This window comes from Oryzias latipes, chromosome 23, assembly GCF_053564925.1.
Source record: "Oryzias latipes strain Hd-rR chromosome 23, Olatipes_Hd-rR_3.1".
NCBI classification, from domain to species: Eukaryota; Metazoa; Chordata; class Actinopteri; order Beloniformes; family Adrianichthyidae; genus Oryzias; species Oryzias latipes.
The window spans coordinates 22,095,111-22,107,418 of NC_136259.1; the positions used below are offsets into that span (position 1 = coordinate 22,095,111).

Genomic DNA, 12,308 nt, shown 5'->3' on the forward strand with positions numbered 1-12,308 from the left:
TATGCGCAGAGCACACAGACCTGAGCTCCTCGGGGTTCCTCGTCTTGGCAAATATGAGATACATTTTAAAATAAGAACGCTATCATTTCATCTGAAAAGAAAAAACAACTTAAATCAGACTTGTTGGAAAAGCTTTAATAGAGCATAACTTTATATTAGAAAATCCAACATTTGCAGTCAGGCACTGTGCTTTTATTCTCATGATGTATTTGTGTGGGGTGAGATTTATTTTCAGACACCTTTGCTTGATGTGAAGCAAACGTAGGAACATCATTAGCAAGAAAGTTTTGTGCTCAGTCATGATAATTTAATGATGAGAAGCCTATTATTAACAAGAAACTGGACTTGAATATAGACATTAAATGTTAAAAACATAAAACTAAAAGCATTTACGCTTTTTGATACATAACATAAGCTAGAAGGAAATTTGTCTGAGACTGAAACCCTGTTTGTTGTCATATTGATTCATTACAGTGACACTTTAAATGATAGTTTTTTGTATTTTTTGAAGAAAATTGTCACAATGTATGCATTTGGTTTTTTGTTTACAAAAATTCAAAGGGGATATTATCAACTTATTTTGTTTATCGAGGTAAAGTCAAATAAAATCATCTGGACTCAAAAATGGGTTAAGTATGATTTTGGTCTTATGAATCAGTCAATGAAACCTTTAATTATTATACCAGTTCATTTGAATGAGGTTTGTAACATTTTTATATGCATTTTTTTTACTGGACTAAAAAAATCAACTTTTTATGATTTAGATTTGAAAGCGTTTTTAAGAAACGTATATTTAACTTTTTGTATATTTTTATTTTTGTAATACTTTCCAGTTTTAGTCTTGTTATGTTGGATTTGTATGTTTATAACACAAACATTTTATTCAATTACGTTCTGGACTATTGTTAATGTAAATATAGACAGAAATAAAAACACAAGTTTAGGTTCTTAGTTAAAACAATTTAATTGTTGTCTAGAACTCTTCTGATTGCATAATAATAATAATAATACAATTAATAATATAAATATATTAAGAACAACAACAATAATAATAATAATGTGTGTGAAACAGGCCTAAACATTTTTGTTTTTCAAGAGTTTTAAAATCTCATTTCCTGAAAGTGTTGAACCAATCAGAAACAAGAATTACTGGTCACTGTGTAAGGGAGTAGCCAATCAGAGTACAGGATGATGTTTCTCCGGTGACTTTCACCTTTCTGAAGACTGCGCTTTCGTGTCGTGTTTCATAGATTTTTTTTACAGAAATAACTATATCACTAAAACAAAATTGATCAAAATTTTCCTCAAGGGTAACATTTTTATTTCTCTCTCTCTCTTTCTTTCTTTTCCCATAGATAACCGTTAAAAAAAAGAATTCTGAGTTATTAGTAGGCTACGTTAGCTATTAGCTAGCAGGCTAGTTTTCTTGCCGCTAAACTTCTTCCGGAAACGTTTTTCAAGATGTTTCTCTTCTACGGTAAGAAATCCCAGCTTGTTCTAACTTTGTTAAACCCTTGTCATCTGTAGTTGTTGGTATTTTCCACATCATTTCCATCCCTGAACTGTTTAGCTTAGCAGATCCGGCGCTAACACCTGGATCAGCCCATTAACCCTCTGAGTGATGATAATGAACCAGGTGTGTTTAGACGAGTGTCAACTTTTTTTATACGTAAATATTTATAGATTATTTTAAAAGTTAGTAATTAATCAAAGTACATTTAGCAAAATAATATCAATATTTGAGAATTTTTAAAATGCTTATAAATAGATTTTGTTGACTGACTTGAAGTGGGCCGTTTTAAATGTAAAAATATCCAAGTTCTGTTATGTTTTTTTGTCACTGTATTATTTAAAAACTACCCTCCTATTGAAAAAACAAAAAAACATATTAATAATTGCAAAAATGCTAATTTTTCGTTTCCTATTCATAACTTTGATTGCTTGTTTGTACAAGAAAAACAAATCTTTATTGTTATTTTTTTTGATAGTTCAAAAGAGCATCCTAAAAATATGCACCCAAGGAAAAAACTCGTTTGATGGTCTGTCTTTGCATTTTTGTACTTTATTTTTATTTTATTTATTTATTTATTTTTTTTAGGCTAATGTTAATTTGAAAGCTGTCCACATGTAAATGCATATCACTGCTTTGCCCGCATGTATTTTAACAAGAACCGTAACCCTGGTCATTACGTGGGAATAGCCACTTCCTTTTTTTAATCTACATCCGTATAACAGTATTAAAGTTAATCTATCTGCCACGGTATAAATGGACATTGGAAATGAAGCTGATATTTGTGGGAGGCTGTCTACTTCAAGTTCTACTCTCAAAGCCTGTTTAATAAAAAAAGAGGCCAAAACAGCTTGGATCTTTTTGTCTCCTAATTAAAATGCGAGGGATATTTGCTGCCATGGCAGTGCTTTATTTGCAACTGGAGTAATGGATGTGGGAAAATAATATTCTAGCTCTTGAACTACCTTGGGAGATCTGAAAATAAGTGCATATATTTGCCTGTTGAATGTAGAGCAGTTAATAAGATGTATTGCTGAAATTAGAAAATCTTCTCTGGTCTGTAGACTCTTTCTGTCACGTTCATATTGTTCTCAGCGACAGGATTGTTTTCTATTACTAATGGTGATTTTCTGAGTTTGTCGCTTTTTTTATGAACTAATTTTTTTTTTTACAGCTGCTTCTGTTAGCAGCATGTTCATTTAATTCACAAAAGCGATGTGTTTGTCTATTGGAGGAAATGCACTGCAGGGCTGTTTAGAGGAAGCTGCAGACACACTGGGGATCTGCCATCACTTCTAATCTAGTTAAGCAACCATGAAGCAGCAGTGCTTGCTGGGAAGGTTTCTATAGGACTGAAACGCCACACTGGAGTGAAGTCTTTAGGATAAACGGATCTTTGAATTGATGGGTGACAATCTAGAGATTTGTTCTTACAGCTGGAGGATGGTTACAATGGTGGTGGGCGGATTTGAAGTTATTTCACGATAGTCTCTTTGCATTTAAATACCCACTCTAGGCCTGCACAATATACCGCAAATTTATCGTTATCGCAATATCAAGCAGTGCAATATCCATATCGCAAAAGTCAGCAAAAATCGCAATAAATGGTTAACTTAAATGTGCTAATACAATCCTATGGCAGCTTGAAGCATTTAACGAATCAAATAAATCCATTTATGCATTTGACCAATTGGATGGACCCTTTCCGATGTTGACCAATCAGATGAGCCCTTTTATGTTGGATGTTTGCCTCCTACGTCAACAAGGGTCATTTGGAGTATCATTTTTTAAACTGTTGCAATGAGATGGTAATGAGGTTTTTGGTTGTTTTGCTATTTGTTTATATACCGCAAATTACATCGTTATCGCAATATTGATCACTAATATCGCACATCGCAAGTTTTGCTCATATCGTGCAGCCCTAACCCACTCTGATCATCTGATCTAAAAGCCTTCCCAGTGGTCTTTTATTATGATTATGCTGTTTTTAGCCAAAATAAAGAAAATCTGTGTCATTGTATAGGACAGGGGTGGGCAAACTACGGCCCGCGGGCTGGATCTGGCCCGCCTCCATGTTTGGTCCGACCCCTGAACAATATCAGAGACCCAAGTTTTTTATTTTTATCTGGCAACACGATCAAGACCCCATAGAACGTGACATTTTATTCCACCCTTCTGCAGTCTGTGCTCCAACCTGAAACTCTCTAAAATTTCTGTCAGACAGAAAAGAAACATCGCAGTTCATCTTTCCCGGTTTAGGTCATTCTTTCAGAGCGATTATGCCCCCATTCCCCTCTGTTTTTAAACAGCGCATCCTGTTCTGTGTCCTGATTGGCTGGAGACCATGTCAATCAATCTCCTCTGTGCCGTGTCTCCTGTACAGAAATGTGGAGCTCTACAGAAATCTGTGATAGATCAGATTTTTTTTTTTTTATTCTAAGATCTTGGACCTCATTTCTATGAAGGTTTGAGAATTTAAACAAGAGAAAAGGGTGAAAATGTTCATGTCTGTGTGAGAAAAGTGTAGAAAGTGAACAGTGAGGAGTTTTACTGCCATAAACGTCTGTAATCAGACTCTGTGAGTTTCACCAATCACGGTTATTTTTAGAACGTAACTCCTGCAATAAACGAGGGAACTTTGTACTGATGGAAAGATAACACATATATATGCATAGCTGCAGCAGAAGACATAGAAATGAGCTTTCTTCATTATTACTGGATGAGAAACAGACGTGCAGGACACAGCTGCTCTGTTTTAGCGCAAAATGTGAGACGTTTAGGAGCTGCAGGCCTCAAAGTCTCAGCGGGACGAAGACTGAAGAGGATCCACTATTTATTGGTTTTTATTTTTAATGTATCAGTCTATTTTTTCCTGACTTTTTGTCTTTGAAAATCACAGGTAAAGTTATTTGGTAATTTTTTTCATTTCATAAATAGTGTTATTTATTTTATTAAAATGATCATGGATTAATACAACTTTATTATAGGGCTTTACAATAAAAGAAAGATAAAAGAAGTTTAAAGTTTTAAAGAAAAAGAGTTATTATGGCCCTTAAGAAAACATTTGGGGACCCCGCTCTAGCATCCATGTGGTGTTGGAAGATTTGTTGTTTATTATTCTTCCCATCATTCAAACACCACATGAACACAGCATTTCTCTACATTTTACATGAGGTACTTCAAGCCGTTGGTGCAATTGGCTCTAAAATGAGAACAAAAGTTTGAACCTAAAAACTCTAAAATGTTCGGTTTTAAAACTTTATTTTCAATCCAAATGTTGTCATCCAGATTCCATTTTTCTCTTTCTCACTCCATGCATCTGCTCCTGGTCCGGCTCTTCTATCCAATTTTAGAATCCTATGTGGCCCGCGGGTCAAAATAATTGCCCACCCCTGGTCTAGGACATAGTTTCTGCAGTGCGGCAGGAGTTCATTAGAAACTTGCCTCTGAGTTGTGGATGGGACCGTTGGTGGGAAATGACCCCACCCCCATTCCCCTCTGTTGTTGAGCGCTTGGAGCAGAGAGCTTGTGGCCCACACAGCATATTTCGGTGTCACAAATAAACCTTTTTTTCGTCTGATAAAGGGAAATGCAAAAAGGCTATTTTAAGCTTATTTTTTCTTAATATACGTCTTCCATCATCAGAAAAATCTTACAAGAAGATGTCAAAAACACCAATAACACAATTGTCATTGGAGTGAATCTTTGTTTTTTATTTATTTTATTTTTTTAATAGGAAAAAAAGTCAGAGTGCATTATTCCAAAAATATGAAAGAGTTTTTCTGATTTTAACTAGTAATGAAAATCTTTTTTAATGTTTACAAGTATCAGCATCGGCTCATTAAATCTTCTTGAAACTAAATGCTAATCAGGCCAGACGCACAATTACACTGGGTGGCTGAAAAGGTCAGGTGCCGATAAATGTAACACAACACAGTGTTTGGATATTTGACCAAAATTTTGTTTAAACAAATACGACCTTTCAAAAAATAAGAAAAATGTGTTTACCTTTTTACTCTAGTTTATGAACAGTGTCTAAATTCTATAATGTGTTTACATCAGCATTTGGACAACTAAACCTGTAGATATATAGACACAGGAGATACAACAGCAATTAAAAGACAGAGGAAAGACTGCAGCTCCTGCAGGATCCCTGTTTACAACATGACAGAACGATGCAATGGAATATGGAGCACTTTCTGCTCCACTTTAGACCTGGTGACCGTGGTCACGTCAGGTGTGTAATTTATGAAAATCCATGCTATATAGCGACAGCAGCTAAAAATGTTGTTGGTCGTGGAGGAATCTTTTAAACAAGAGAATAAGATAAAAAAGAATTTGCTTAATTATTAAAAAATAAAAAAGTTGTCTTTCTGACTTCTTTTCATAGGTAAACTGATTGAACAGCATGGGGACTAATCAGGATCACATTGAATAAAATAACAAAATGTACATTTTAATGAAAATTGAAAGTCCACTTTGTAAACTTGAATGAAATATTGAAAATTTGAAAAAAACATTTGGAAATTTGACACGTATTATTATTATCCTCAATTCTCTGGATGCTGTGGGAGGGTCTTGGCTGACACGTCTCTGCAGCATCGCGTGGCAGTCGGGAACTGTACCACTGGACTGGCAGACCGGTGGTGGTTCCCCTCTTTAAGAAGGGGGACCGGAGGGTGTGTTCCAACTACAGGGGAATTGCAATCCTCAGCCTCCCCGGGAAAGTCTATGCCAGGGTACTGGAGAGGAGAGTCCGTCCGATAGTCGAACCTCGGATTCAGGAACAACAGTGCGGTTTCTGTCCTGGTTGTGGAACAGTGGAACAGCGGAACAGCTCTACACCCTATCTGGGGTGCTGGAGGGATTGTGGGAGTTCACTTACCCATGTGTTTTTGTGGATTTGGAGAAGGCGTTCGACCGTGTCCCCCGTGGCATCCTGTGGGGGGTGCTCTGGGAGTATGGGGTCCGGGGAGCCTTACTGAGGGCTCTCCGGTCTCTGTATGACCGGAGTAGGAGCTTGGTTCGCATAGGCAGCAGTAAGTCAGACCTGTTCCCGGTCCACGTTGGACTCCCTGCAGGGCTGCCCTTTATCACCGGTTCTGTTCATAGTTTTTATGGACAGAATTTCTAGGCGCAGCCAGGGGCTGGAGGGGATCTGGTTTGGGGACCACAGGATTTCCTCTCTGCTTTTTGCAGATGATGTTGTCCTATTAGCTTCATTGAGCCGGGACCCCCAGCCTGCATTGGGGTGGTTTGCGGCCGAGTGTGAAGCGGCTGGGATGATGGTCAGCACCGCTGAATCTGAGACCATGGTTCTCGACCGGAGAAAGGTACTTTGCCATCTCTCGGTGGGTGGAGTGTCCCTGCCCCAGGTGGAAGAGTTTAAATGTCTGGGGGTCTTGTTCACGAGTGAGGGAACAGCGTAGCGTGAGATTGACAGGCGGATCGGAGCGGCGTCTGTAGTTATGCAGTCACTGTATCGGTCCGTTTTGGTGAAGAGAGAGCTGAGCCGAAAAGCAAAGCTCTCAATTTACCGGTCGATCTACGTTCCAATACTCACCTATGGTCATGAGCTATGGGTCATGACAGAAAGAACGAGGTACCGAATACAAGCGGCTGAAATGAGCTTCCTCCGCAGGGTGGCTGGGCGTTCCCTTAGAGATAGGGTGAGAAACTCTGTCACCCGCGGGTAGCTCGGAGTAGAACCGCTTATCCTCCACATCGAAAGGAGCCAGCTGAGGTGGCTCGGGCATATAGTCCGGATGCCTTTTGGACACCTCCATGGAGAGGTGTTCCGGGCATGTCCCACTGGGCGGAGGCCCGGGGAAGACCCAGGACACGCTGGAGAGACTACGTCTCTCGGCTGGCCTGGGAACGCCTCGGGGTCCCTCCAGAGGAGCTGGAGGAAGTGGCTGGGGCGAAGGAAGTCTGGGCATCTCTGCTCAGTCTGCTGCCCCCGCGACCCGATCCCGGATAAGCGGAGGAAGATGAATGGATGGATGGATGTATGAAACGTATTATTTTTTTTAATTTTGAGACACACTGAAAAATTAAAAATACAAAACAGCTGCTCTTACAAAAAAACATTTTTTTTTAATTGGTAACAGTTTTAGGTTTATATAAATATGTTTTTAACTATTAGGATTTTTTTAAAATATTTACTTTTTTTTTCTCCAATATTTTTTCAAGCACACTCCCATCAGAACTGTCAGTAGTTGGCATTTATCTTGTGCGTCTGTGTGTAAATCAGCCTTTAATTCATGACAATACCGACGCCACAGGCAAGTTCTCAAGTTTTTCAGTGTTTCCTTGAAACAACGTTATGTTCCACTTTTCTGCGACGGGGGAGGTACCTGGATGATCACAGATTGAAATTGAATCGGTTAGTTCAAAAGGGGCCCAAGTCCACAATTTTTCACAATAGAGATATATGTTCTATGGTCTTCAAGGGAAAATATATCTGATTATGTGCAAAAAAGTCCCAAGTCCGTTGTAATTTATTGACTATGCTTGACATTTAAAATGTATTAAGTGCAAAATTCCTGGACTTGGGCCTCTCTTGCATGGGTTTAGCTTTATCCCATAGATGGCATCACTAGTTATCCAATATGGCAGCGCCCCTGTTTAATTCAAGAAGGGCCCAAGTCCAAAGACTTTAGTTTGCTAGTCCTCTGAAATGAGAAAATTAAGGTGCTTCATATCGTAGCATTTGCATGGTGTAGCCTCCCTTTAAGCTGTACAATTAAAATCATTTCTTGGAAAAACAGACCTCTTGGACTTGGGCCCCGTTTGAACCAACCGATTCAATTACAGTGCAGAAGTCCAAACTGGTTCGACTAAGACTAAGTTGTGCACAAATTCAGACTTTGTTCACAAATTGCAAAAAAGTATAAATTAGGCCAGCACAATAAATTAAGAATGTATCCTTGTCGCAATGTCAAGCTGTGCGATATGCATATCGCAAAAGTCGGCAAAAAAGTCGTCAGGCTTGCCCGACAGTAGACGGGATAAGGGATACAGCGGGTAAAGAAAATGGATGAAAAAAAGCAAAAACAAGAAAGCAAACTCAGAACTTAAGTAGCAACAGCTGACCGAATCAGCACTTAAAAAAAAAAAAACCTCAGTAGGATCAGAACACCCAACTTTTTTGCATTTTTTTTCTGCTGGTATATGGCAGGAGTTGTTCTGTTTTAGCTTTATCTACACACCCCTAAATGTGCTAAATCATAAAATCAAATGTATTCACATTTCTTTGCAAAGTTTTGAACAAAGTAATCATTTGTGCTCAACTTACACTTTATCAAGTGTATAATTGTCCTGACCTTAAGCAGAACTCTGACCCTGACAGGTGTGGATGAAAATGTCCCATATATAGATAGATAGAACGGTTCATCTCTGTCACATTTTCTAGTCAGTTGACAAGTCAGAATTGACCGATCCATTTGTGTGCTTTTTTCTTCTTCAGGTGTGAATAGTCTCCCACACAAAGCCCGTCTCTTTTCCTGTATGTGCTGGAGAATTGGGTTTTCACAAGCCTTCTGAGAAGTTTATTTTTAGTGGGGATTTAGTGCCAAGCATAGATTTTTTTCCCTGGCTTTTGATACTTGGTGCTTGTGTATAAATATGCAAAATGAAATATTCATGCACCTTCAGGTGCTCCACATTCAAGCAATTTGCAATCAGTTTTAATTCCTAAATTAAAGTAATAGGAGTAATGCTTCTGAACTGGTAGATTTGCTATATCCTTGGGGAACCTGTAATTACACCAATCTCTATTTTTTTTTTTTTTTTGATTGACTCTTAAGTTGCTCCCTCAGTAAAGTTACAGAGCAGAATTAAAATCCACCAAAACATTTGGATTAAATGTCTAAAGGTTAAAGAACAAGAACGAAAATTCATCAGTGAGAGCAAGAAATACCAGATTTATTTATTTATTTGTTTGTTTTTGTGTTGATACCATATGGACCTAATACTTGTTAAGACTTCAATATTTTTTTTTCCCGGACTGAGAGCTTATAGCAGTGTGGTATGTTGGTAGTTTACAGCTGTGAGATCCCTTTTGCATTGGTGTCATGTGACTCCCCGGTTAAAAATATCTCCCAAACACATGGATAGAAATGACATGATTAGAAATTATGAGGGAGAAAATGGCTGCAGTGAAGCAGAAAAACCGTAAAGATTTGCTTTCGACGCAACCACATCTTACAGGGAGGCCGGGTGCGTCTTTCAGTTCCTTTGAGGCTCATGCAGACGTCATCAAAATTAAAAGTATGATTGTCATGCGTGTGGTCAATGTATCATGAAGTACATGTGAGAATAACGTAAGTTGTGGGCACTTATGATGTACAAGTAATGTTGTCCCACAGGGCCCTTGAAAATCCTTATGATGTGATTGCGTCTCGCCTACTTCAGCCTTACATACCCTTGTGTGTTGTGCGTTGACTGTGTAAGAGAACTGGACTGAGTGTGATGTCATCCGTAGAAAACGGCTTACTCTTGGTTCCAACAAAATTAAGTCAATTCAGTCGCCATATATTTTACAATATGGACCCGCCATGTTGGAACCAGACGTCGTCAGTAAGCAGTGACTGGCAACCACTCCCACCAAAGGCTCTTATTTTAATATTTTTATTTTCAGCAAAAAGACATACATGTAGCAATCATTCAAACATAATACATGAAGAACTAAGAATTGTGCTTTGATCTGTGAACTGTTGATCTTGACAGCCCTAGTTAGTGCTCTATTTGAATTTAATTTTCTGTAAAATAAAAACCAAGCTTGCTATGGTTAGACGGATTATAGGTGACTCTGCTTTTGCTTTCAGGCACCAGATATGACTGAGCTGATGGACCTGATACTTGATTAGAAACACAGATGAAATCAAGTGTTGTTGTAGGGGTGTTATCACATGGTGGTCCACAAATCATCAAAGCAAGATGATGCTGTTCAGACCTGTGGATGCACAGATTCAAGGAATTTCTGCAGAGTTCTCTGACACATGGATAGTTCAATAACATATTTTGGTTCTTTATAAAGGAACATATTTAGAACTCTGGTCACTGTTTGAGGTGAATTTGACCTTCACCATTTTTTTCCAAGTCGTGGGTTCTGTAATTTAAGAATTGATTTACATTGCTTCTGTCTAAACGATAATTACCTGAACCTAATTTAACATAACAATAGATTCCATTAGCAGGTTCAGTGAAGGGAAAATATTTTAATATTTGTTTTTGCCTTATCTTGTATCCTTTCTAATACTCCTCAAATACTCACTTTTTGCCTGTCAAGAAGACGACTCCAATTTGGCTCCAAATGTAAGCATATGTGCAGAAGAGACTCAGGGAGATGAGGTGAAAAGGTGGATTAGCAAGCCATTGAATCTATGGAGCTCTACAGCCTGATTGACCTTTCAATATAGGAAGAGTCTGACTGTTGCCAATCAGCTTCTGATTCCCTTTAAATGATTCAGCTCATCCTTAAGCTATGTAGCTTGCAACATTAAACACAGTTTAGAGGTTTATTATGCACAACTTACTTTTCCTCAGATTTTTGTTTTTTATGTTTTCAACTTGTAAAAATGTAAAATGCAGAATCTTAAATAAAATGAAGTGAAATAATTGGTAAAGCGGGTTCAACGTTAATGAATTTAGTGGTCCTGGCCATTTCAGCTTTTGCAGTCTTGCTGTTTTGCTGAAATATTTTGGGGCAGTTTTACATAACTTTGAATTTGTTATTATGCCTCACACCGTATTGTGTTCTGCATTTGGATTGGCTGTAAACCCTTGTGAATCAATCTCCTCCTTCCTGTCTCTCATATGCAGAGAGCATTCGGCTTGCCGGATTTACATAAATCTACAATACTGGACTTTTTTTTTCACTGGTTTGAACTTTGAGAGTTTAAACAATACAAAAGTGTGAAAATGTTCATGTCTTTCTGAGAAAAGTGTATAAAGTGTGTAGTGAGGGGCTTCACAGCCTTAAAACATCTACAGTATATTCTTAGTAAAAGATAAAGATGACTTCTTTGCGGTTTTTCGAGCGTTATTATTAGAACGTAACTCCAGCAATAAACAAGGGACGACAAGAGGAAGGGACAAAGTCCAAAATATCTGGGACCTAGTGGAAAGTTTCTCAAGTTGGTTATGGTTTGGGGAAACTCTTTAGATTTCCTGTGTTAGACCAGTTTTATTTAGTACATGATAAGGAATGCTGTCCACCGGGACGTTTAAATGCTTTATGACTCTTTGCTGTCTAGCATTGTAGGAGTTGGTACTATATGCCCACATAGACAAAAATAATTTTTTTCTGGTTTTAGTTACCTTGTCTTGTAATCTCACCAGAATTTATTCTCACCCTAAAACTCTTCAAGAATCAATGGATCTTCATGTGGAGGAAGATTATGAGACTCCAGAGCCAACACAAGCTAAAACCACTACTAGTTGTGTAAGATAGTATTCTTGACATTCATTTATTTTGTGCATCTTAAAATCTGTTGTGTTTATTGTGAGAATTCGGATTGTTTTTACTGAATGATTTTTGGTGGAACATGGTGCTAAAAAATGTGTCCAAATCTTTTAGTACCACTTTGGTAAGCCCCACCTCTTGCTGGAGCATCATGGGTACTGTAGTCAGGAGCCTATCAGAGTGATAGGCACTGCGTATCAACATAATGAGCTGAAAAACGAGGGTTTATTTTTATGTGTCACAACTGAACAATGTTGAGAGTCATTGTCAATAAAGTTTGACTTATCTGTTGTGTTGCTCTCTCTAAAGGGGGGGTCATGTAAATAAGCA

At 38.1% G+C, this 12,308-nt stretch overlaps 1 protein-coding gene across 4 annotated transcripts in view; it reads left to right on the plus strand.

Moving 5' to 3' along the window:
• Window positions 1-1,177: 1,177 nt before the first annotated feature.
• Window positions 1,178-12,308, plus strand: part of syt1a (synaptotagmin Ia) — a 215,574-nt gene continuing 204,443 nt past the window's right edge. For 2 of the 4 annotated variants that reach the window (XM_078941964.1, XM_078941959.1), the window contains exon 1: window positions 1,178-1,477. Coding sequence is in view for 2 of the 4 variants with exons in the window: in XM_078941959.1 (XP_078798085.1) it covers window positions 1,462-1,477 (16 nt within the window). In the remaining 2 variants the exon portion in view is untranslated. The remainder of the gene's footprint in view (window positions 1,478-12,308) is intronic. The other 2 variants (XM_078941961.1, XM_078941960.1) reach the window with 2 other exon arrangements.